The 26,782-nt window shown below is 26.6% G+C and overlaps 5 protein-coding genes across 14 annotated transcripts; 2 read left to right on the top strand and 3 right to left on the bottom strand.

The window, feature by feature from the left end:
- Positions 1-756: 756 nt before the first annotated feature.
- Positions 757-5,090, bottom strand: Smyd3 (SET and MYND domain containing, class 3). Of its 5 annotated transcripts, none has more exons than XM_015514386.2 (10): positions 4,952-5,090; positions 4,225-4,380; positions 3,302-3,473; positions 3,141-3,210; positions 2,943-3,070; positions 2,357-2,533; positions 2,099-2,290; positions 1,901-2,021; positions 1,651-1,813; positions 757-1,290 (listed from the first exon to the last, which is right to left on the bottom strand). In XM_015514386.2, exons 2-10 carry the CDS (start codon positions 4,338-4,340, stop codon positions 1,086-1,088), a joined length of 1,344 nt encoding a protein of 447 aa, XP_015369872.1. In that variant the 5' UTR covers positions 4,341-4,380; positions 4,952-5,090; the 3' UTR covers positions 757-1,085. The 5 variants fall into 5 exon arrangements, 4 of the variants coding, with proteins under 4 accessions (XP_015369872.1, XP_015369873.1, XP_015369869.1 ...); XM_015514387.2 differs by having other exon boundaries at positions 4,225-4,377; positions 4,952-5,082; XM_015514383.2 differs by lacking the exon at positions 4,952-5,090 and adding an exon at positions 4,459-4,684.
- Fpgs1 (Folylpolyglutamate synthase 1) lies at positions 5,004-11,692 on the top strand. 6 transcript variants are annotated; one of them, XM_015514380.2, is made up of 9 exons: positions 5,004-5,138; positions 6,594-6,674; positions 6,783-7,046; positions 7,243-7,379; positions 7,439-7,622; positions 7,744-7,891; positions 8,259-8,484; positions 8,887-9,026; positions 9,529-11,692. In XM_015514380.2, the coding sequence occupies exons 1-9, from the start codon at positions 5,016-5,018 to the stop codon at positions 9,747-9,749; spliced, it is 1,524 nt and encodes a 507-aa protein (XP_015369866.2). In that variant the 5' UTR covers positions 5,004-5,015; the 3' UTR covers positions 9,750-11,692. The 6 variants fall into 6 exon arrangements, with proteins under 6 accessions (XP_015369866.2, XP_015369865.2, XP_015369868.2 ...); XM_015514379.2 differs by having other exon boundaries at positions 6,594-6,694; positions 6,800-7,046; XM_015514382.2 differs by lacking the exon at positions 5,004-5,138 and adding an exon at positions 5,833-5,851 and having other exon boundaries at positions 6,594-6,694; positions 6,800-7,046.
- Positions 10,970-11,459, bottom strand: LOC107165930 (E3 ubiquitin-protein ligase PPP1R11-like). The gene has a single exon (XM_015514367.2). It carries the CDS (start codon positions 11,457-11,459, stop codon positions 11,121-11,123), a length of 339 nt encoding a protein of 112 aa, XP_015369853.1. The 3' UTR covers positions 10,970-11,120.
- A 658-nt stretch (positions 11,693-12,350) lies between the features above and the next one.
- LOC107165921 (luc7-like protein 3) lies at positions 12,351-17,690 on the top strand. The gene is made up of 8 exons (XM_015514358.2): positions 12,351-12,796; positions 13,681-13,926; positions 15,230-15,439; positions 15,510-15,748; positions 15,812-15,907; positions 15,994-16,076; positions 16,141-16,201; positions 17,198-17,690. The coding sequence occupies exons 1-7, from the start codon at positions 12,692-12,694 to the stop codon at positions 16,170-16,172; spliced, it is 1,011 nt and encodes a 336-aa protein (XP_015369844.1). The 5' UTR covers positions 12,351-12,691; the 3' UTR covers positions 16,173-16,201; positions 17,198-17,690.
- LOC107165947 (cell division control protein 45 homolog) lies at positions 17,299-23,405 on the bottom strand. Its single transcript, XM_015514396.2, has 16 exons — positions 22,758-23,405; positions 22,051-22,130; positions 21,847-21,978; positions 21,278-21,352; positions 20,735-20,887; positions 20,535-20,672; positions 20,294-20,365; positions 20,035-20,238; positions 19,910-19,971; positions 19,632-19,838; positions 19,429-19,560; positions 18,607-18,811; positions 18,470-18,525; positions 18,259-18,397; positions 17,954-18,153; positions 17,299-17,598 (listed from the first exon to the last, which is right to left on the bottom strand). Exons 4-16 carry the CDS (start codon positions 21,326-21,328, stop codon positions 17,457-17,459), a joined length of 1,761 nt encoding a protein of 586 aa, XP_015369882.1. The 5' UTR covers positions 21,329-21,352; positions 21,847-21,978; positions 22,051-22,130; positions 22,758-23,405; the 3' UTR covers positions 17,299-17,456.
- Between the last annotated feature and the right edge of the window lie 3,377 nt (positions 23,406-26,782).

The following is a 26,782-nucleotide window of genomic DNA, read 5'->3' as shown; positions in this document are numbered from 1 at the left end:
CCAACTATTCTATTTAAAGCCGTTATCTAACCTTACATAGTTTTTTTTAAATCTTAATCGCTATTCGCATATTGATAATTTAAGATTATATTATATTATTATTATTTATGGTTCTGAAAAATGAAAAATTTAAATACTTAACTATTCAGCAATTACTATAGTAAGTTAGTATTTAGTTATTATTTGGTATTGCCGGTATAAATTAATCATGATTCATAGTAATACTAGGTATAAACACGTATTGTATATTAATTTTCCATTCTCATAAATGACAATGTTCAATGGTTGAGGATTTAGTAGAAATAGCAAAAAAACATAAATAGGATATTCATTCGACAGTAAAAGGTAAAAAATATTTCTATAATTAGTAGGTACATTATATTATATACATTATATTCTAGAATTTCATTGAATTGTTCAATTTATACTCAACAGTCAACAGCGCAGTTAAAATAATTAAGAATTGAACCAAAATAATAAAATATTATTATATTAAATTTTAATATATTATTATTATTATAAATAAATAATAGTATTATTCAGTCACAACAATTTAATTAATAATATCTACAAAAAATATTTCAAAAAAAGTTTAAAAATATATAATTATAAGTTAGATTCATATATATTATTCATTTTCAAATAAAATTAGTTTTGTAAACTTTATTCTGACCTAAGCATCTTAGTACAAACTTGAAAGTCAAAATTAAGTTAATCAACATAAGGAAAACCAAAAAATAATACCTAAAAGGCAAATATAAATAAAAAGTATATTATTGAAAGATTCAAGACAAACAGTTGAAAATTTGAAACCAGAAGGATAACAATAATATACTATTACTATTGTGACAATATGCAGTGTATTGATAAGTCGTAGGAACAAGTAAAATAAAAAATTATTTCACAATCTCATAGTTCTTGTACGGTGTACTACCTTAATCAGCGCCACATCACACTTGGACACCGGAGCTACAACCATGTTCCGTCTATTAGTATAAACTATGTACACAAAACACAATCATGTACGTCATAATATTATATCATTACATATTAATGCATCAAATATTGAATTTATTATTTAATGTTTAAAAATACTGAATTAATTCTTTATAGTATGGAAGAACTTCATTTTTATATAATTTATGATCTTCCCCATGTGTGACTTTTAAGATAGACATTCCCTTTTTCAAGTACTTTACAGCTGATTCAGAATTTTCAACAATGGAAGACAATTTAAACAATTTCATGTACAAAACTCCTAAAGAAGGGTGCCATTCATTATAATAAACCCTGAAAATATTAATATTAAAACATAAATAATTAATATGAAAACAATTTTTTTTTTAAATGTTTTTAAACTATTAGTTAATAATGGATTTTAATAAAAAGAAAAAGCAATTAATAAAACAAAATTATCATTCCATAATATTCCGACCATAGCCATTTGGAATACATAATTTGATTCATCATTCATTTTTCCTAAAGAAAGTTGATATAATGGTGTTACTTTTTCATATGACCAACAAATTGCTTTTGTAATTTAAAAATCATAAAATATAAATAATAATTGGTTTAGTAGGTATTGTTAATTTGGATAAATTATGAACATCCATTGTTTTTGGCTTTGTAATTGTTGAAATAACTTTTTACCTATATCCATCGATCAAAAGAATTCCATATTTCAAACTCTCTTTCCATTGCTCCATTTTTATGGCACTTTCAAAAGCTAAATCCAATATTTTAACATGGTTAATGTTGTTTGGATGAAAGATACCATTTTGTTTCTCCAGACACATTTTACAAACATCAAGATCTAAAAAAGTTAATGGAATATTTTTACACTTTTCTTATACAAACAACTTACATAAAATGAGTACATTAGGATCTATAAAAAGGATACAACCAATATCTTTCATTCTACTTAATTGGAACTCTGTGAAATCAGTCACATCGTAAAAGGTTTTAATTTTATCTTCACTGATTTTTTTCAAACATTTTGAACAACTAATTGAATCCAAAACCTGAAAATTATTTTGTATGTAAAGTTTTTATCTTTTATTTATTTTTACATAAGTTTAAAGTTTAGATTAAAACACACCTCATCTTGTTTGCTTTTCATAGGAACTGCAGCTTGACAATCAGAATTTTCACAGAGCATTGAGTTTACAAAATTTTGCTCATAATTTGTAACACAACGTAAGCATTCACATAAGAAATAATAGTTATTTTGTAATTCACTTCGTCTTTCTGATGTAGTTTGCATGAGTTCCAAATATGATATAAATACATGCTAAGAAATTGTTTAATATTTATAGTTAACTAATCACAAATAATATAGATTTGTATTATTGGTTACCAATTCTGGATCAGAATATTCAATATCCATAATAGCACCAATTCTCAATGTACTACCATCAAATGTTGCAGTTGCATTAGGTACACATGAATGATTTATTACTGAAGCTGCTAAATATATTCCAGTTCCTATGGTGTTTAAATTATCATCCAATATATTAAATGCATTAATGCACATCTACAAAAAAAAAAAAACAGTCTACGATTATTTAAAAATTTTAAATCAAAATACATTTAAAAATTCCTATCTTTAAAACAAGCTACTACTATATTTACAAAAATACAAAATAATTACAGAATAAATAAAAATCATAAAAATAATTAGTTAAAACATATTCAAATCTTAAACAGCCAAAAAATGTGAAATTATGATATATTTATAAATTTATGATTTAATGAAGTATGAAAAGTAGCTATATACTGTATAGTTCTTACTTGGCGGTAGCAAGTAAAATACATACAAAATATATATTTATAGCCAGTGTTTTTTTAAACATTTTAAACATATAATTACTTATCACATTGACATACATACCTATTATGTTATTCCTGGAATTAATGTAGACATTTTATATTATTCTACTCACCCGGCCATAAATTCCAAGTAATTCAACAGCGTTAGGAAGATTAACTTCACCCATGTATTCTTTTAACACTTCACATAGTGTAGAGAAATGTTCTAATCGATGGGTGTCATCCTTTAAATCTGGATAATCTAAAATAATATACCTTAGTGAGTTAGGTATATATTTTAATTAAAATACTATATAAATAAATAATATTACGTGACATGAGATCCTTGAATGTTCTAGAACGATTAGATGTGTAATAACCTTTTTCTGTACTTCCTCCATTCTACATAATATATTATATTATAACACAGATATGTATGAATACTGTATGTACTCATTATATATATATACAATTTTTGAACATGTATTACAACCTTAAGCTTAATTAGTATTTTTGACATAATCCGTGCTGCATCTGGTAGTATTTTAGGATGAATTTTTTTCATTCTAGCACATTCTCGCTTATGCTCAGTCCAGGAAAGCTTCTGGCAAGTACGGTTACAATAAAGGATGTATTGACATCCTGAACATCTAGACAGGTTATCCCTAAAATTCAAACATAAGTGATTATTATAAATATATAAATATGCTATAATAAATTATATGAGTACCTATAATAAAACATAGGTCAATGCATAATCAGTATAAGTTAATGTGATCAGATAGGGTAGTATACACAAGAAGGATTGTCTTGTTTTTTAGTAAAATGTTGTCCTGCATAAGCGTGCGCACGGGGGAGGCAGGGGAGGCGGTTGCCTCCCCTGCGAGATTTTCCTCTACACCAAAATATTATATTATATCTATCAATTGGTGAAAATCGGGTGGGGGGATTGGAGTCTGGACCTCCTTAGCTAAAGTATTGCCTCCCCTTTATACCCAATTTTAAATTTATATTTTTCATAACTTTTAGTTATATTACTCTAAGTTCAAACATAATAAAATGGTAAACAAAAACTCAACACTATCAAAATTGTTTTTAAAATAAAACAGTATTTTTATTTTTTATTTTTGGTTTACTTCTGTTATCTATATATAATAGGTTTACATACTACATACATGCATATATTATACGTCCAAGCTATAGCTTAAAAATGAGTTAATAATTAACATGTTCAATAGAAAATTATAGGTATACATTTTTAAAAATTGAAAACTGCAGATAGGTATTAAATACAATTTATTTTTATTTGGAGGGTAGATAATATGGGAGAAGTAGAAAAAGATATTTTAAACATTTTTCATGTAGGTATTTTTATTTTGAAAACTTCAGCACCCTAGAATAAGGTAATATACTTACTCGGAGTAGCAATAATCACATTTTTCGTTTTTGAATGTAGACTTTAGAGCGTGAACAAACGGTTTATCGATTAAAATTGTGTCTCCTCTTCTATAGCCTTTTCTTTTTTTGTCCATAGTCGATCGGTCGGCGTACGCCAAGGGCTGCGATTACCTACTAATCAAATAATAATAATATTGCAATCCAAATGTCAAGATCGAATATACAAAAACTATAATAATGTTCAAAGTGTACAATGTAACCGTCCGTTTTGGGCAACTTGTCAATGCACCTCGTCGACTCTGTGGTAATATCTATGACTAAAATAATAGAATATATTGCTATATTGCACAGCCGCACACCGGACGAGGCGACGACGTCCGCAACTCCGACGTCCCCGTACGAAAATAAATATGGATATATAATTAAATTATTTATATATAGGTACACGCAACGTGATGAGTGAGTGATGATGATGATATGATAATAATAATAATAATAATAATAATCTAATGTTCGGATCGAAACCGTGGTTTCCTAAAATGCCGAAATCCGAAAGGCGGCTGTGTACCTACCGGCCGATAATAAATTAGGGCATTTTATTTCAGATAGATACCCAAGTAAACACCGATTAACATGTATTAAGTTCCATAACCTATAACGTGTCCCGCCCTTTTTCTTCCGCGATTCAAGAGCAACCACTGTCGAATGAATCTCATATTTTTCTTTCGCAATAATATTACATTACCTGTTATTATTACTGCTCTGATTTCCTATTAAGTGCATAATAATATTATATAGTATTGCGTATTATGTCCGCGGCGTACGTCAACAATTGTAAACTTTTAAAAAGTATATGTTTGAACGTTTCTGGTGCTATCGGCAGGAGAAAAATGAGCATTATCTTTAACGACATCGGTTCGCATTCGTATGACGTAAGAAACACAATTTTTACTCCATTTATATATATTTTATATTTGTATTATAAATATGTACTGCAGTTGTGGGTACTGGGTAGCATGTGATATTTTAGTAGCAAGTAGTTTAAACATATTGTGTTATATTGTATTTCTTGTATATTTGGACGTATTCACTCAAGGCACACAATCTCGTGATATATAATATATATATCATACATGGCATCATTAATATGATTATTGATTGCTCAAATGATAAGTGTGACACACTGACACCTGTTGGAAACGTTCCTCTATAGCCAAAATGTCCTTGTGTACATAATAATAATATTTTATCAATATTTTTTTATTTGCGTAGCTGTTCGTTCAAAGAGACCAAGAATAGAGATGATGAGTATCTATTATTTTCAAATGCAGTGATATAATAATAATAATATAGCTTTTAAGTATCCAGTACTTATTGTAACTTGTTAAAATAAAAAAATCTTTAGTTTATTTTATTATTTGTACCTATTATTACAAATTTTTAAAACTGGTTATTGCATAAATTTCTAAATTTTCAAACACTTGAATTTGGATTTGTTTATACCATTATTTTCAATAATAAAAAAAGTTATTTCATACATTTTTATTAAAACAAATTAATATTTTGTTCAAATACAAAAAAAAAAAAAATGTAATAGTTACAAAATGGTACTCCCTTAACAAATAGATAATATTTAGAAATATAGGTATGTAATGTATTTGTTTTATGAGCTGTATTAAAAATTTACAGATATGTATATTTATTATGAATAATATCTTAGTATATTATAAATAGAAGCAATTCAATGGTTTAAATTTAATTTTGGTTCATGAATTATTAGTTGAGTTGGATACATGTTGTATGGATTTTAAGCTAACAGGAAATTTGAACTTTAATATGGCAGGAAAAATAGAGGCATACAAATATCTAAGTTTATCAGAGTTATTTATTTTTGTATTTGAATAATAGTGTTTTTTTATAGAATTATTGGAAGTGCTAGTAAAATATAAAGCTATTATTTTTGAATTAATTGTATGGATGTTTGTTAAACTCTCCAAAATTATATACCATATAATTATGTACCTGGTTATATTGAAAATATTAAATGAATCGCTTAGATTTAAGCGATCGACTAAGCAAATATCAAATAACTATATCAAGCAGTGGAGTGACGAGGACTATATTTGAGGCACATGTCTCAGTTTGAGGGGTGGTGGGTGTCCTCAAAGATCATATGATGTGTTAAAAAAAACATTATTATTTAAATGAATAAATATGTCTTATCTTGAAAAATTTTTTTAATGTTTTTTGTGATGGGTGGGGTGGGTGGTGGGTCTGACAATATAACTGTGCCTCATAACTTAATAATGTTCGCCACGCCACTGATATCAAGTATGGTTTAAACAGTTAATTAAATATTATATAATTAAAATTAAAAATTCTTATAGGATTCAGTCAAAATGTTGAATTCTTTGCAAAGTCTTACTTCTAAGTTAACTCGTCATCCAGGAAATTTGAAATTAAGACAGGTGAACACATTTTTAAATAGGTAACTATAGTTAAAACTATTAAAATGTTTAAGAACAATTTAATAGATTTACTCTTGGTGTTGGTAGCTAATATAAATTGTTCTGAAGGCTATAAATGAAAATAGATGCGGTTTGAGTAATGAAGATTTGGACAAACTTTCAGTCATTCATGTTGCTGGAACAAAAGGTAAAGGATCCACATGTGTATTTTGTGAACAATTGTTGCTATATAAAGGTTATCGCACTGGCTTATTTACTTCACCACATTTAATCTCTGTCAAGGAAAGATTTAGAATTAATGGAAAAGTCATTACTGATGAAAAGTTTGTGTTTTATTTTTGGAGTGTCTACAATACACTATTATCTAAACGTGTAAGTTATTATTTATTTTGTCTAAAAAACTATTTATGTACTGTATGTTAGTAAAGTAAATTTAATCTAAATTTTCAGCATAAAACTTAACTAAATTATATCTCACTAATTCATTTTAAAAACATTATTTCAACAACATGTTGAGAAGAATAATTGTTTTTATTATTTTATGAATTAATACTTCTTATTATTTTAGGGTAACGAAGAAGAATTACCTGCCTATTTCATGTTTCTGACAGTTATGGCATTTAAAATGTTTGTCGATGAAAAAGTAGATGTTGCTATCATAGAAACCGGAATTGGGGGCGAATATGACTCTACTAATATATTAAGGTATGTTTCATTTTTCCTTAAATATAATTTTTCGAAAAATAATACTTGAATAATTATAGAAAAACATCAATTGTTGGAATTTCATCACTAGGATTTGATCACACAACAGTACTAGGAAATACTTTACAAGAAATTGCTTGGCAAAAAAGTGGAATTATGAAGCCAAATTCTGTAACAATTGTTGCTAGTGATCAACCTAAAGAAACCCATCAAATATTAATTGAACGTAGTGTAGAAAAACAGGCAAGTAAATAATATCAATTATTTATAGTAATTTTATTTATTCAAATTAACTAATATTTTATTAGATTTATTGCCAATAACAATCTGATATAATGTTTATATGTACTTGCTATAATTTTAGACAACGTTATTGGAAGCTCCATCATTTAACAAGTATAATTGGAATGAAAATACTTCAGAATTAGGAGTTCTAAATACAGCACAAGAGATAAATGCTTCACTTGCTATTCAACTTTCTAATGCGTGGATCAATCGTAACAATAAATATGGTTAGTATTTACATATTTTGTATATAATATGTCAACATTATTTACTGTTAGGGTTTTTTTAATAATGGTTAAATTTGTTTGACTTAGAAAGTAGATGACTAGATGACTATAGTGTATCAGAAAAAATGTATCTCTTCTAAAAAAAAAAAACTTAATAATATTATTATATTATAATTGGAATACATTGAGTTAGCTTTTGTTTTTGTTTGTTTTACATTCATGTAAATTATTTAATTACCAATAAATTTTAAAATTTTAAAATTTTAAAATTATTAATCATTATATTGTAAAAATAATTATTTGATTTGTGATTACGAATAGTTTGATGAAAAAAAAAATTATGATAACTATTTTAAATTTGTTCTAGATTGGATAAAAAAATGCCATGTTGGACTTAGTGGAATGAAACAAGCTCCAATTTGGGAAATTAACAAACTAGATAAACAAGCATTAAGGAATGTTAAATGGCTTGGCCGCAATCAAGTTTTAAACATAACACCCAATTTATCATATTTCTTGGATGGAGCTCATACAATTGAGAGTATTCAGTTATGCAGTAAATGGTACCAAAATGTTTGTCCTAAGTCACAATTGTAAGTTAAAAAACGGGTAAAATAAAATATCCCAAAATATGTAATGAGAATCATATTTTAGGGGGAAAATATATTGTAAGAAAAATTTTTTTCCCAAACTGCGTTTAATCACAAAAATTATACATTAGAACCGTATTTTGGCTAAATATATGTACCAAATGTAAAACAGAAAATATATTCTACAAAACATATTTTATCCAAAAATTATCTTAACTAAAAGATTTTAACCAAAACCTAAGTTAATTTTCATAATATAATTTATGTATTGAGAACATTATTTTCTGCTGCACCATTTACTGACGTATATATTAATTTTGTATTGAATATTTTTGGATATTTTGTAAGTTAAATACTACTTGTTATATTTAAATAAATTTTTATTTTTTTATTTCTTTTGTTCAGGGGTGTTCGAAATATTTTAATATTCAATGTGACGGCGTTCAGAGATTATAGTACATTTTTAAAAATACTATTAACTGAAAACAAAATAGATTTAGTTTTGTTATGTCCAATTATTACATCAATTGATAACCACCGTCCAGGTAACCACCATTAATCATAATTCATAATATTTATAATGCATTGTTATAATAATTAACTATTAAAGTTTGCTAATAAAAGTATGATGGTTTAGAAATAAACTAAAATGGAATATTTTTTTTTTACTAATCATATATTATTTTAAAGCTTTCTACCTAAAATGATATCAATTAAATTTGCTTATCTGGTCAATAGCTTAGCTTAGTGATGCTGTCAGCTCCGACTACTAATTTAACTTTATTCTTATTCAGTCGATACTCTAGATACTCTTGTTGCTGGGTCCAGAAACTATTACTAAATATTCAATGAACGAATAATGCACAATTGATTAAATTAATAAATTGTTTTTGTAAACCATTATGAGTCTTTCAGTAGAAATTAAAAATTTTTTTTGTATAGTTTATTCATTCAAAAGACACATGGGTATATTAAAATTTAAAACTATGAATAATTTGATGACTCACTTATATTTTTGTTTTTATTATTATCATTATTTTTTTTCAGATACGGTTGATTTGAATTTTAATTATGATGAGCAATTGGTCAAATGTTATGATATGAAAAATGTTATAGATTTTTGTGATGTAAAAGTATTTAATTCTATCCAAGAAACTATCAAGTATGTTAAAATGTGCAGCTCTTCTGAAAAAGATACAAGCTTTCAAGTTTTAGTAACTGGCTCATTAAAACTTGTTGGTGGAGTTTTAGAGGTCCTCCAATTATGACATTTATTTTATAAATAAACCAATTCCATAGGATTAGTTATTATAAATTACAAAATTTAATCTTTCTCTGTTTAGTGTTACACTGTATGTTGAATTATATTTTGAACAAAAAATTGGTACTTTTCAGTTAATTTAGGCATCAGCAGTACTATTGAATTATATATGGAATATTCAAATATTTACTACTCCAAAAGATTTTGATATACAATTATGTGTAAATTAATTTGAAAATCAATAACAATTTTTTTTAAACTTATTTTTGTAAATCATAATAAATAAAGGCCATAATAAATTGCATTTAAATCTATGCACTAAATCACTCACTAATGTTATTGATTTTTATAATTATTTTACTATTACTTTTGCAGTTTTTGGATATTAGCTCTATCTTTTTGTATTGTATTTTCCTCTTGCTTTGTAAAATGTATGTACCTTATAATTTTATATATGATTTCTGATTATTAATGTTTAAATATATTTTAACTATTAGTTACCATTAAAAATAATGTTGATCACAGTTATTGTATTTTAATATTTAATATATATATTTAAATATTATATGATTCTACAAACAGTAACTTATAATTGATGTACACAATACCTAAGTTGTAAATAACATTTTTAACACAACTTAAACATCATGATCATGCCAATTTTCAATCAACAAAAAATTACTTGCAAGTAAAAAGCCAAAAGCTCATAATACACATTTAGTTTCAATATTGATTAAAGTAATGAAAATCCTAAGCTAGAACAAAATGAAAGAATAAAATTTAAATTATCACTTTTGGGAAAGAAAGAATGTTTGTAAAGTATCAAGTAGCTCTATTATTTTGTTAAAATATTATTATTTATTGATTGAAAATTAGTATTTACAACATCCAAAACATGTTAATATTAAAGTATTTACTAATTTATGCGGTTGATTAATTGTAATTTAGTAACCATAATATAACAATTGATAAATACTTCACCACACCAACCTAGCCACAATTTTTCCAAAATATATACAACTTGAGTAACTAACATCACCTACAACTCTATGTCATAATTCCCTACAGGGATGTAGAGCAATTAATTCTCTAAGAGTGTAAAATAATCCATTAGATGATTCTGGTTATATTTGTTTAATTCACATGTTACAAGTTACTGACTTACAAATGGTGTGTCTGTATATTAAAATGAATGAATGAAATTTAAATAAATCAAATGCAATCGCATATCAACAAAAATTTAATAAAAAAACTGTTAATATTCAAACAAATAGGTGGATGTAGTTGAACTAAACAAAAATAAAAAAGGAAAATTTAAGGTCAAATAGTTTTATACATACAAGTTTACATTTAGTGAAAAGATACATTTATATGTATTTTAACATTCGTCTTCTTTAGGTTCATCATTTTTGTTCTCAGGCTTATACAGTTGATGTGTTTTTTTATTCCCAATACAACTGGCACATTCATCATCACCACTTTCGTTGCTTTCATCTGTATCGGGCTCACCAAATTTTTTTGGTTTTTTGTAAATACAACAGCATTTGCTCTTTTTCTTGTTCAAGTGTTCATTGTCAACAGTGTGTGCATCCCAACTAACCTGTTTATGACTTTTTTTTGGTTTCTTCAATTTTAAATGTACTACTTGACCATCATTTGTTTGTGGGCGTAACACCAATGTTGTACTACTATGGAATGGTATATTAGCTTCTTCCATTTAATTTAGTTATTTAAGCTACAAACTATTATAAGATTAGTTGATAAATTTTATTTGTAACTATATATCAATACAACCATCAATTGTATGACACAACTAGGTAATTAAATATGATAATTGACTATGAACAATGAAGTATGAAGTTTTAAAAACATTTGCTCAATGCATAATAAAGTAATAAACAAGACGGAAAGTTCAGAGATTAAAATATCTAATAATTATTACTGAATAAATGAATAGATATTTATCTGATCATTGTTTTTATGCTCGGTTTTATTGTTTTGTAGATAATATATCAGCTTCTAAGACCATGGTTTATGTAAACAAAAATCGGACGTTACAAAAATCATGTTATCATTATTCGTCAACTTGGCATTTTCCACTAGTCTACTAACTAACTATACCACGATGGCTTAAGATAATCTTAAGCCATGGTCTATAATTATACACGACACTGGAATGGATGATCTATAGACTATATACAGTACAGTAAAGTTGAGTCAGTATGCAAAGTCCAGTGGTTTCCAAACTATGTATCGCGATCTACACATAGAAAATGTTCTATGGTCTACGGCTCCTTATAAATAATTTAAAATGTACAGAATTTGTTTCCCTTATTATATTTATGAAATCTTTACAGCGTATTATATTGTAATATTTTCTATTTAATAGAATATTTCGAATAGACAATATAATAATATATTATTATATTGTATATTTGAAATTTGAATTACATATTAACTAAATTCGTAAACGTAATTTTCGACATCATTATTTGCAACATAGATAAGAATTAAGAATATTACCACACGTACTTTGGTCTATGGTGGTATGAGTGGAAAACGCTACCAAACCGTTATCACCATTTACAATAATATAATGAAACTATAAAAGTCTAAAACCCTAGTTTATATCATTATTCGACATTTTCAACCATTCAACCAGCAACATTTTGTAGATAACAATTTTTTGCCATTGCGAATTGCTACTAACAGTACTAACTGTGGACACCGTAACCCGTTTACCCGTTGGCAATTATAGTTTCTTACTTTTCTAAATTCTTGAATTATTATTTTTTCTTGAAATCAGAAATCAAACGTTTTATTTTTATTTGTACAATTTAAGCACGTTAATACATTTTCTTTCGAACTCCTACATTCAATCGATTTGATTATTGCACTGCAATATAATAATTAATAACGATTGTTTTTTATTGATTAAACTGTTACATAATGGCAGTATCGGCAGCTGCTGCGTTACTTGATGAACTCATGGGGAGAAATCGAAATGATGGTCCGAACGCTCAAAAGAAACCCGTACATTGGGAAGATCCTGAGGTAAATTATTTTGGTTAACTACGATTTGTTGCTATGTCAACAAAAACCTTTTTTTTTATTGAACATTTATTCAAATTATGCATTTATTTAATAAAATTATAATAATTAAGTGATTTTCTTATGATAAAATAATATTGTAAGTTGTAATAATTTTTTATAAATTTTGAGCCTAGTAATAGGTTATCTTCAGTTATTTTGACAAACTTGACATTTCTTCCTAAAGCATTTTAAATTTCAGATACTCTGCTCCTAATAATTATTTATCTATTTAACTATTAAAAATAGGAATAGGACAAACTTCAGTTTTTACAAATTTAAATCAAAACTATCTTATTTGAAGTTTTGAATATTTAAAAATTTAACCATACCAAATTATAAAACATTTCATGCTTATTATGTATGCTTGAACTATTGAAATTGTTTAAATTTTCAAATTCACATTTAATCGTCTTCAAAGTTTGAACTGTTTGAATTTTTCTAAGGTTTGAGAGTTTGAGACCTTTTTCTAAATTAAAATGCTGGATTAGAGTTAATTATCTGATTTTCATGTGTTACTCAAGGTAAATTATTAATTAGTGAGTGTGGGGTGATTCATAGAACTTATGAATCTCGAGTGAGGTTTTGCTTAAATTGTACTAAATACTTTTATTTTGGATAAATTATATTTAAATTTATTGTTTTTGATATCTGAATTATATTTTAGAATTTAATTTTTTTAGATTAATACAAAAAATCGCCATTTTAGATTTTTGTTACCTATTAGTTTAGAAATAAATTGTTTTCAGCCATATTTTTTAATAAGTAATTAAATTATCCTTTTAGTTAACACATAGGTAACAATTTATATTTATTTTATGCTTTATATATATATATTTTGTTTTCAGTTTTGTAAATACTTTATGGTTAAATTTTGTCCTCACGATCTTTTTGTTAATACTCGTGCTGATCTTGGAGCTTGCCCAAAAGTTCATTGCGAAGAAGCTAAAACTCAATATAATGAAGCTAGTAGCCGTTCCAAAATGCAGTATGAAGATGAATTTGTGGCATTTGCTACTAGTTTATTAAATGATGTTGAGCGCCGCATCGAAAAAGGAAAACAAAGGTTGGAGCTTATGAATAAAACTGAAACGGTTAGTATTCCAAATTTATTTTATGATTAATTAGGTAACATGCATTTTTTTTTATGTAAGTTCTTAAACAATATTAAAAATAACCTATTTACAGTCATTGTTTATAATAATAAACAGTAAAAAAATGAAATATATAATTTCATTGGCCTATAAAGTTGTTAGCGTATTCTATAGGTAATTAAAAAAAGGCAGATTGTGATCGGATGCTGTATTGTTGATCATGGATGCGGCGCTTACAGCCTTGAATCTTAAACACGTCAAAGGTTTTTGAGGTACATCATTAAATAATTCCCCCCCTTTATATTTTAATTATTAAAGTAATAACTAAGTTTAGATTTTAGCTTCAATTGTGTAAATATGTGGGTGATAAGTCTTCAATTTGTATTGTAATATGGTAGTGTGTTTTTAATATATATTATTGTTATACTTAAATAATTGTAATTATTATTTCTTCTGTGTTAGGTCATTCTTAGTTTCAAAACTTTTCTTTTTTACTGGATACCCTTATTTTATATGTATGTATGTATGTATGTATATATATATGTTGTTAAGCAATAAACATACTGAAAACTATGGGTAGATCAGAATTTGGTGGTCGGATATAGGTTTAAAAGTATAGCTCACTGAAAATGTAGGTTTTCATTTATACCTGGCTCTCAGTTAAATAAAATCAAAAACCACTTAGTTTGGCTCTTGAACTTCAAATAACTTTTAACTTCTAAACCAAGTCTAACCTCCAAATTCTAATTTTTTCATGTTTTCAGCATGCTTAGCTTCATACATTATAGCATAAAGAATAAAGGGTGTCCAGTAAACAAAAATATACCTTACATTCTTTTAAATTCTTCAAACTAAACAATTATAAAAATTATTTTATTGATTCTTAACATTTGAATGCATAATTTAATATAAACAAATGATCATGCCAATGACTAATGAGGAATGACAAATATTTTTATTAATAATATGTTATACATTTTTTTATAACAATTTACATAATATTTCAAAATCAATTTCTCAATTATCTTAAATATCCTATGAGAATTTAAGAAAATTATCGGCACTAGCTAATAATTAAATCAAAATATCTTAGTTATTATAAGAAGTGATTTTAGTTTGGTTACTGTAGGATTTTTATTATTGATCTAATATTGGTTATAATTTATTTATTATTACATGATTATAAATTTAGACTTATTATTATTAATAAATTTTATACAATAATAGCTTTGGGAAATATAATTTAATTAACATTAGTTAATAATAATATAATTAATTAACTTTTTGATTTAATGTTTTGTAGCCGGTGTCCCATTCTAATAGCCAAAGTCAGAAAAATCAAGAGCAAATTAAATTATTGTCAGAAAAAATTAATGGGTTAGTACAAGAAGCTGAACAAATGGGTATTCGTGGACATGTTGAAGAAGCTCAGGGACTGATGAAGCTTTGTGATCAATTAAAAGAAGAACGGGATACCCTAAGAAAGCAAAATGAGAGTATCCATTGGTCACAAGTAATTATTTTTGAAAGAATTAAATTATATGCTCAATATTTTATACTATGTAATTACATTTTCATTTAAGACTTATGAACTAGCTGCTGCTCAAGAAAAACAAATGGAGGTATGTGAAGTATGCGGAGCTTTTTTAATTGTTGGCGATGCGCAGTCCCGTATTGATGATCATTTGATGGGAAAACAACATATGGGTTATGCTCGATTAAAAAATGCTGTGAATGAAATACAAGAGCAAAGAAAAAAATATGTAGAAGAAAGAGAAAAACAACGCGAAGAAGAAAGGAAAAAACGCATGGACCGTACTAGGTATTTTATTTTTCCTCTTAAAATGCAGAACCTTAACTATATTTGAATTTTAATTTAATATAGGAGTAAATCTAAAGACGTAGATAGACATAGTCGTGATACTAATAATGACAAGAGATCTAAAAGCTCTCGAGACCGATCCCATCATCGAATTGATAGGTAATATAAGATCTGTTCAAAAGAAGAAAAAAAATTGTTTACTTCATTTAATCAAACTTTTATATAAATAAAAAATAATTTCATAGAAAATCTGAACGACACGAAAGAGATAGACGGAGAAGTAGAAGTCGCAGTGATCGTCATTCTTCTAATAGTCATAGGCATAGAGGTAATATTTTTTTAGATAGTTATTAGCTAAGATAAATGTATACCTTTAAATTTTTTAAATACAGGGCATAATGGCAACAGTCGTAGAGATCACTAGAATTTTATTCAAGACACATTTCAATTCAGGTAAATACTTTTTATTTTATCGCGTTAAAGCATATTTGGAATTGATTTTTAAAAACGCGATGATATTGATGAGGTGTGTTATTTAAAACAAGAACGGGGTAAAGCTTATAAATATGTTAATTTTAAAATAAAAACAAAAGAAAAAATATCCATAAAAAATATTTGTTTGATAACAAATCCTGTTACAACTATGGTGTAAATTATCACATAGCAGAAGAAAATGGTCATATTGGGCGCTTTATTTCAAAAAAGTGCTTACTCATCATTCGAAAGTCTGCAGATCTTCAAAATTAACATGTGACTTTTTGTCAGGTATTTATATGAAACGAGGTATTTATAAAAAATAAAATATCTGAAGTAAATAAATACAGTGAATTGTGTTAATATATATAACAAAACCTATTTATGGGAAGTTTTATTCAATATTATGTTGCATTTTTTTACGGCAGATCTCAATATAAAGTTGTATACTTTAAATTAAATAATTAATTAGTTATTTTATCTATAAATCAAGTGTTATTCTATGTATTGGCAAAAATTTGCCCATGGTACCTACTTATGAATATTTATATAAACAATTTATAAATTTAAGAAATAATATTGCTATTTATCAAAATAATCGTAGGTATTTATTTTTTATCTATTACCTTTTTATTACTATATTTTTCTGCATAAAATTATTAATGAAATTATTATTAAATGAAAAAGTATTAGTTATATTGACCTTAAATATTAAGATCTTTATAATATAAACAAATATATATAACACAAGCATGATATACCGTTTTTTATTTGTATTGGGTTATATTTATGTATATTCTATTGATGGTATGTTTTTTACAATTAATAAAAATATGTATTCATTTGTTTGCAAATAAATAATTTTTTATGAAAATAGTAAAATTATATGCTCTAAACATGATAATTATTAATTTATAAGGAAAATTGCTTTACATATTTTTACATACAAAATATTAACAATTTTTTTTTTTCTAGGTTCAAATATCTGATGCAGTATATAATGTTAAAATGTATAAACACAAAATACCATTCTAAAAAAAAAATTAAGTTTTCAGATAACAATTCAATTAAACAAATTATATTACTTATTTTAATATTTTATTTAATGAAATAAACAATTTTCAAAAAAAAAAAAAATGTTATTGTGCCTATAATTAAAAAACATAATTTACTAATTTACATAATGTTAAATTTGAACAATAAATACTTAATAAAATACATTATTTGTCAAATGTCAACTAAGTAATGATGTCAGGGCATCAAAAAACTTTGGTCGATCTTTAATTTGCATTTTTGCAATAGACGAATCAAAGTAATCCAATGAAACTTCAATATTCGTTTTGTTGGAAACTTGTTCAAATGCTTTTCCAAAAAAACTAAAACATTTAAATTATATTACACTTTAGATTGAAGACTATTTACATACTGTAATTTTTTTATTAATTAATAAATTTAAATTATAAATTAAGGTTTTTCTTTTATATTATCCTTTAATACATATGAATTGACGAATTTATTGTGATGCATAACATAGACTATTTACTATGTCTATGCACACAATTAACTATGGACAATCATCCTATTAATAAAATGCTATGTTAAACTTTTGTGAATGTTTTTGATTTACTGAGATCAAATTATCACATGGGTACTTTTGGTAGTTTTACAAATGTTATCAAAAATAATGACATCGTAAGTAATTACTAAAAATGAAAATATAATTTAACTGACCTTCTAGGCATTGACTCGCTGATAGGAGGGATACCAACTACTAAGCAAGTATCTTGATCTGAATCAAGAGTTGCTGAAGCAATTAATGGCAAACGAGTAGCTTTGATTTTTCGTGATGATGCTACTTGAGCTCTTAAAGCAAATGATGCTAACATAATTAAGCAGTGAGGATTGGAATAGTGCTGAGAATGCAATGTACCCTATGAACAAGTTTAATAATTTTAAAGAGAAATAAAATAATTGTGAAGTCAATTATCACAACACTGTAGTGTAACACCACAGACCAATGGAATAAATGGTAATACCTCTTGTACAATTAAATAGTAAAATGGTCCAGCCAAAATAACTTGTCTCATATCCAATGCTGCTTGGACATGCCTAAACATGTTGGACAAAATCCACTTGGCTTTTTCTATTCCTTGATCTAAAAAATCTTTTTTCGATCTAACAAAATTAAATTTATAATTATTTTTGATTTAGAAATACATTATCAATTTATTAATTGTGGTCTCTTACCTAGACAACGAATCCATTGTATTATAAAAACACTGTGTAGGTGAAGTTTCACGAGACTACAAGAATGAGAGGACAGAAAATGTACAATATAACAATTTAAGTGTAAAATGTAAATTATAAAAATTTAATCAACTTACATTGGTTTCTAATGTAGCTACCATTGAATAAACATAGTCAGCACATTGATATCTCGTTTTAAATCCTTGATGTAGCATAAACGAAGGATAAGTCATTTGCAATAAATTATGGGTATTGGAAATTTTTTCCATCATACCATAAAATTGTTTACGTAAACTCAAATCCATTGAATGGTACATTTGACGGCTTTCAGCTAAAGGTAACCTTAAATGTAATAAAATAATGTTGTAAGCCAGAATATACTTAAAAATAAAATTATTATGCGAACTGGGATGAAGGCGATCTGAAAATGCCTGAAAATCTGCTTCAAGGGATGTTATATATTTTAATAGAGTTGCCTATGCTACGAGAATACATTGGGCTTTAAGCTTAGAACTGACAACTATTATGATATCTTAATAATATTTACAATCAGAGAGATATCTTTGATGCCGCAAGATATTATCATTTGTCTGCTATGGTTGAATAATGTAGGAAGTCAAGCGAGTCACACTATTTGTGCCCCGTGGTTGCTAAAAGTGAGTATAAGTGATACACTATACACTTAAGTGTTCATACTTGATATATTATGTACTTGTCAGTGCCACATTAATAGAATGTTATATGATATCCCAGTTGACTCATAATATCAATTTTATTTTTTATGGGATCATAAAAATGATGTGACATGTAACCCACAGATTTGTATTAAGCCCCCAAATACCTGAATTTTCTACTGGTACTCATGACTACTGTTAGTTGCATAAACTATACATAGTATATAATGTAGAAACTCTAACAATTCAATATGTGAAGTTAAAATGAAAATGATTTGGCTTTACCCCATTTCTGCTAATATTTGTTTCAGTCTTTTTTCGCCTTTAATAGTCCAAAGTTTCAAAGATACTGCTGTAAACATTGAATATCGAAGACTGCATTCAATTGTCCAATGTCTGTATAAAGCCAATAGTAGACTGAAAATTGGTAATTAATAAATTAATTATATCATATTTTAGTAATATATGCTTAACTCCAAATAGTTTACTCTTTTTCGGATTCAATTCGAAGATGTGTAGAAGTGTTTGAGGTTTTAGGCATTGAAGACTGTGACATATTATCTTCATCGTCATTAATAACTGTGGAATCACAAATACGACCAATGTGCCCAGCTATTAATTCTACTTCTCTAAGATAACGCATACGTTCTATCTTGCCCAAAATGTATTGTTCAGTCACACCAACAATTCCCCACCTGATAAAAATGAAAAAATTCATAAATCATTAAATAATAAAGATAGAATAATGTCTAAATAAATTATTTACCACAATAAATCAACAGATTCTCTGTGTAATTTCCAAGCAAGATCAAACATTAACATTGCAGCCTATTAATCAAAAATGCATATTTTAAAATGAGGAAATATTTCAGAACATTAAAATATATATACCGAACGCCCATAATACGAAAATTGAGTATAATCGAATAACAATTTTTTTCTATTTTCTTCCCACCTTCTTCTTTCCCTTCTTTTAACTAGTGTGCTTTGATCAAGTTTTCTTCTTTTGTTTTGTTGTTCTTCAACGCTATTTACATTAACAATATCAGATTCTTCTTCATCCAGGTCATCAGTATCGATATCTTCGTCTGATGACTAAACATATAAAACATGTAGTATTACTCTAATTAATAAACAAAAAAAAAATTACTTCATTCTCGTTAAAAATGTCTTCAAAATCAGGAATTTTTTCTTCATCATCAGGAGGAGTTAGAACTCTAACCTGAAATATAATAAACAATTTTAAAATATAGTTTCAAATACAGCGGGAACCTCTATAAATCAAATTTTCGATAACTCAAAGGAATACCTAAACCCTCACCTTACAATATATATATATTATTAAGATTCCACTGTATTTGTAACATAAAGATTCACATGAAATAAAATACCTGAGAACTACTATAAATGTTGCATATATCTGTAGGTCTATGACTGTCAACAACAAAAAACGTAATATTTTCCTCTGGTTCTAATATTTCTATTATATCTAAAGTACCACCACAGTTGATTAACACAACATATTTTACCTGAAAATATTTAATATTTAAACACATGAGGTCTTGAAAAAAAATAATTCTTAAGTGCTTACATCAACTTTTTGTTCTTCAAAAGCTTTTTTTAACTCTGTAACAGTTTTTACTGGTACAAGTACATAAACTATGTTGTCAAAACGTAATATGCACTGAAGTATTTTCACAGCACAAATTGCATCCACATCATAGTTAACCAAAATCAAAATTTTCTACAAAAGAAAAAATGTATGAACAATTAATACTATCATAATTAACCTATTAACATAGTTCAGTAAATAATATTATAATAATTTAATAATTTAAAAAATAAAATATAAACATGAATGGGAAACATATACTGATTACTTAAAAAGATTAATTAATTTAATAAGCTTGTGCAAAAGTAATTAATGTATCCATCAGATATTTTTACTTATTACAAAACATTAATCTTATAAATAATGTAGACATTTTATATACTAAAGTGTTTTAAATTTAATAATTGGAAAAAAAATACATATATACATTAAGTAATTAAATTATGTAAGAAATAATTTTAATTAATTTATAAATTATAATAGTTAATAAATAATAATATTTAACAATATATATATACTTACGTTTTTTGAAATAATGTCATAAAATCCTTTGACTAAATCTTCAACAAACATCTTAGAATAATTAATGTAGAAATCCTTTGAAATCAAAACAATAAATAATTATTTTTTAATAAGAACACTAGATTGTTTATATAAAATTGACTAATAAACTAATTTTATATTGAAAAATACATATAGCTATTATGCCTAAATAACTTATGTTAATGTATAATAAAATGTTTTATTCATAGATTATTGTTATAGAAAAATTAAAACTTTTTAATGACTGCACTTCGGTAATTAATAGGCTGCCTGCCGATATTTTGATTCTATTTTCGTACCATAACTATTTAGTATTAAGTTGTGGTTTATTTTTGACTTTTGTTATTTGTTACTTATAATTTTAAATTAATGAACTACCTACTATTTTTGAAACGATAAATGGGTAGATTTAAATGAATATAAAATATTGAAATGTAAATAATTACAGGTACAAATTTATTAAGAAGATAATAATTTGACAACGAAATTTATTATTTTATAAAATATTTAGTTAATACTTATGTTTGTTTGATGACATAGAAATTCACCTATGAAGAAAACATAGACCGATGAATTCCCAAGTGTTGTTTATCCTGCTCTCTAGCCGATTTCCATAAACGTTCAATATTTTGAATATGTGCTCCACTAAACGGATCTAAAAAATTATATTTTAGATTGACCTGCATAATGATATAAATTGTTACTAAACAGATTGGAGTATGATAAACCTAAAATATACTAGAAGATCTCACATTCTTTCACAAATAGACCACTCTAGATACATAATATCAAATGCAGTTGAGGCTGAAGGTCAGAAGCGTTAGTGACTTGGCTATAAATATATATAATATATTATTTGATAAAACTAAACTTAGATAGTTTGTTTATTTGTGATGACAGGTAGATTTTTTTTTTTGCTACAAGCTTAATATATTATGTTCTTATTCAATCAAATACAATTCAGTTTAAATTTTAACTGAAATAACTATTTAAAAAAACATGAAAGCAGATATCATTTGAATCAGTGTCTGGACATAACATTAGGCAAAATTTAAATAAATTATAAGTAATGAGCTTCTTAATTTTAATTTTATATTTTTTGGTATTTCTGATTTTGTGGGATATATTTTAACTTTTAATTTAAAACTGTCCATAGTTTTTTCATTAAAAACTTAAACATTTTGAATAGATAATTTTAAATATTGGTATACTTAATTCAAAGTCTTATAGAAAATTCAAAATGATAGATAAGTTAAAATAGGTATTCACTATTAATGATCAAGAACATGATCAACTAACTATGTAGATATCTATTAGTTTAAATTATAAATTTAAAACAAGTTATCAATATAATAATGGTACCAATATAAATAATTGTTTATATAAAACTTTTTAAATCGTTTCTTCTGGTTTGTTCTTAATATTTTTATACTTAACACAATTCAAAGTGAATAGCTACCTCCTTAACGAAGTTTCTCAGTTTCTTCTAAAAATATCATCACGTAATAAAGCAAAAGTGCCAGTATTAATAGGAAGCACTCGTCTTTATTTCGATGGATGATATTCAATAACAGCATCGTTCAATCGCATCTGATCATGAAAATATGAAAAACTATCCAAATTATGGAGTTAATAATTTAAAATCTGTACGGTATACGGTTTTGGTTACAATAATACTAATTACAGTAAAACACAATAACAAATAAATTAAACTAAAAACACTATGTAATCCGATGATGGTTAATAAACGAGGGATCGACAACTGACCAACTGACACGGACAAAAAATGTCAATAATTATTATTGCTATGAGCCTACGAAGTACGAATTACGGTAGTCAGATAGTCGAAGTTTTCGATAATGAAGAATAACAACAATAACAAAAGGAAAAAACGAACAAATTCGCGGTATAACCTTAAATAAAAATAAAAAACTGAGATAAAAAATTTTGATTTACTTCTTGGACCATATTTAATACTAATCGACTAGCGTTTAAGTTACTCATTTCTTTAAAGTTTTCAAGCATCATGAGATTTTATTAATACACTAATTCGCACTTGTAAAAGTTGAAACTTGTTAGCTTATAATAATTCATAGCGAGGATTCGAGTTATCTAAAATAGTTATCATTATCAATTGATAAGAATCATTGAAATCTGCATCTGTTCGGGGGTCAGTGACCATGCGCGTGTACCCGCCATTTGGCCAGGGTTCGCTACTGTAAGGGCACAAAACATGGTAGTATGACTGTACGCAGCACTGCACTACTGCAGCAGCAGTTTTTTTCTGTCAATATCTCTTTGTTGGGGTTCAAAAACTATAGGGGGGTGAGACTTCTAGAATCTAGACTTCTACTATTTGTAATAAATGTTTTTTGCTATCATTAGACAACTAAACTGGATTCGTTTCAATATTTTAAATCTCTAAAAAAACCAATGCTAAATAAACGAATTATAGTTGTCATAATAAAAAGTATAATTAAAATAATTAATAAAAATTAACAGAGATTTTTTTTGGGGTATTTAATATTTTTTTCTTATTGTAAAATTATATTGTTCATAATATTGTATTGAAAAAATGGAGTAGTTATGATGTTATATACAATTAATTATAAATCTTTAGAATTGTAATTATTCTGCATCTATTTAACATCTATTTTAACGGCTGCAGGCCATTTTAAATCATCACCAGGCCACAAAACTGCTAGATTGCTGTTGATGACATTTTATGACTTTATGTGTGTGTTTGATGGTTTAGACTCCTAATTGAATCAGGTAGAACGATTTACGAGAGATTTTTTTGTATTTAAACGGTTTCCAAGATGAGGGTATAAGTGGTAAAAGTATGCATCAAATCAATGCGTTTAAATAAACACATAAAATAAAGATTTATTATTTTAATTAAGAATAATTTTAGGTTAAAATCTCAATAAAGAAAAAAAAATAATGAAATTTTGTCTCAATAAACATAAGAGAGTTAAATGTATGTTTGTAACATTGTAGCTTATATATACAGAGTATCCCGTAACCGTAGGGTATACTTATCATCCGTAGAGGGGGACTCGCCGAGTCATCAATAAAATTAAAAATTATTAAAAATCATGTTATTAATGAAAATAAAATGTTGAATGGTCAACATTTTCATTAAGATAAACTCTATAAAATAGGAATCTTTATTTTTTTGAAAAATAAAAAAATAAAATATAAGTAGCCTCTGTCTATGCGAGTCCAATAAAAAAAATAATATGATATTCATTATTTCATGAATCCTCGAGGGACACTCAGTACATAGGTACTCAAAAACTACTTAACTGATTTTGTGAAAATTTCAAATTTCTCTTGGGAATATCAGGAAAGATTAGAGTAATTTGAACTACATAAGACGTATACCAAATACTATACACACATCGCAAGCAAATTGTCAATCACGGTAAAATTCGTACACAACATGAAGTATACCAACCCAATTTTTTCACGCAAACTGAGGTACACCAACAATCTAAAACCAAGATACGCCAGCTACACCTATATATATTTTATCTTGGCCGAAGTCGAGTTATATAACTATAATTAATGGAGGTTGATGATTGCATCCGAAGTAAAAAAAAGCTCAACAATTACTGGACCATTTTTAATACAACTTGTATTAATGGACTCCTAGGACCTTGATACTTGATACTTAAAGCTTATTTTATCAATCTCTATAGGCGACTAAAGAATAACTCACAGTTCATACATACATTTTTTCTAGTTCATGAAAATATAAATACAAATTTCTTTTGCATAAATGCAAAAACCTAGGATAAGTATGAAAATGGGCTGTAGGGCTGTAGCTCATAAGAGCAAAATATGACTCAAACACGACCCAAAAACGCAAAAATAAATAACCCATAAGCGCAAATCAATTTTAAAAAATGTTTATTTTATTAAAATCGTCGTTATTATTAATATTTAATTAAGCATTTACAGTGATATTGAAATTAGCTTGAAAAATTAGTAAAAATAAAAATAATAATTTTGAGCATTATTTTAAATTAGTTAAACAAGTCTCATAAATAAATAAATATATTAAAATTAAACTAATATAATAATGAGTAGGTACCTCAAAAATAAATTTAAAATTTGAAGCCAACTGTTATCAAGTATTCTAAATCTGGAAATTATTTTCTTTATACTAGGTCTAAATTTATGTATTGCAGATGACTATACAGACTATAGACTTACAATTTATTTTTGCGCTTTTGAGTTATCGAAAAAAAAGATTGATTTGCGCTTTCAGGTTTCACCGTGAAAATGACTCAAATCAATAATTATATTAACATTGTAGGTTAAAGTTAAAAACTTGTTTTCTTACACTCACAACTTATAAGTGCTGGAGAATGATACCTGAGCCAATATAAAAATTATGCTATTACCTTCCTCCAGAGTCCAGGTATTTAGAGGGCTCTCGAGATTGTGAATTTGATCAAATATATCTTATTATATAAATATGTGATACACTGATGTTTTGCTCGTCGTAAGGAGTCTAGTGGTCGATCGTATAACATTCGGTATCGAGAGGTTTGTTACTGAGATGACTGGTGCTCATGCATTAGCTAAACGAGGGGTCAGGAACCTTTTCGTAGAAAAGAGCCATTTCTTTTAAAAATTTACTAAACCATGATGTTCAGACAGCTGCACAGGTTGTTTGATCCAGGAATCTAACAACCTTATTTTTGTAGTCTTAGTTGAAGTGTTTTGCCATTTTTTAAAATAACAATAGTCTTGATATATTGATGTATTTTTCAGAGAGCTACGACTATACGTTAAAGAGCCGCATGCGGCTCTGGAGCTGCAGGTTGCCGATCCCTGGGCTACAGGGAGAACACGGATATGGTAACCAAAGAGAAGTAGACAGCCTTGTCAAAATATTTCTATGTGCAACTGGGAAGTAGATTTCTCATCGGCAGCAAAGACCTTTTCCGACAATAAAATATTTTCTCTGGCGGAATATAAGAAAGCCACACGCTTTACCGTTGCTTTTAAAAAGTGCCGATTTCTTATTTTTTTGTGATCGTAGAATATAGAATCGTATATTTTTGTCTACGGCAATGGTTTCATTGGGGATGTCCAATTTCCATACATAGGCGCCAAATCCGCGGGGGCAAAGGGGGCGATCGCAAAAGTATTATTTCGCCCCCGTGCCCCGTTGTGTACAATAATAATTATTTGGTTAAAATACCAGATTATAACATGAAAATATTCATTAGAACATTGACGATTGTATATTTGTATATTACCTAAATATGATCTATAAATACTATAGATCTCTCGACGTTACTACTATTTGGTTTTATATTTTGTCTAAAAATACATCTGTCATTTCAATTTTTCCCGAAATATAGAGACGGAACTGATTTTATTACCATTATAGTATATAAACTAAAAATTTTCAATTCAAATAATATTATTTATAAATTATAAACAAATATATTTATAGCACCCTAG

The sequence above is a fragment of the Diuraphis noxia genome, unplaced genomic scaffold (genome assembly GCF_037042655.1).
Source record: "Diuraphis noxia isolate RWA-SAM2 unplaced genomic scaffold, SU_Dnox_SAM2 contig0004, whole genome shotgun sequence".
Lineage (NCBI taxonomy): Eukaryota > Metazoa > Arthropoda > Insecta > Hemiptera > Aphididae > Diuraphis > Diuraphis noxia.
This window is presented reverse-complemented; position numbering and strand designations above follow the sequence as displayed.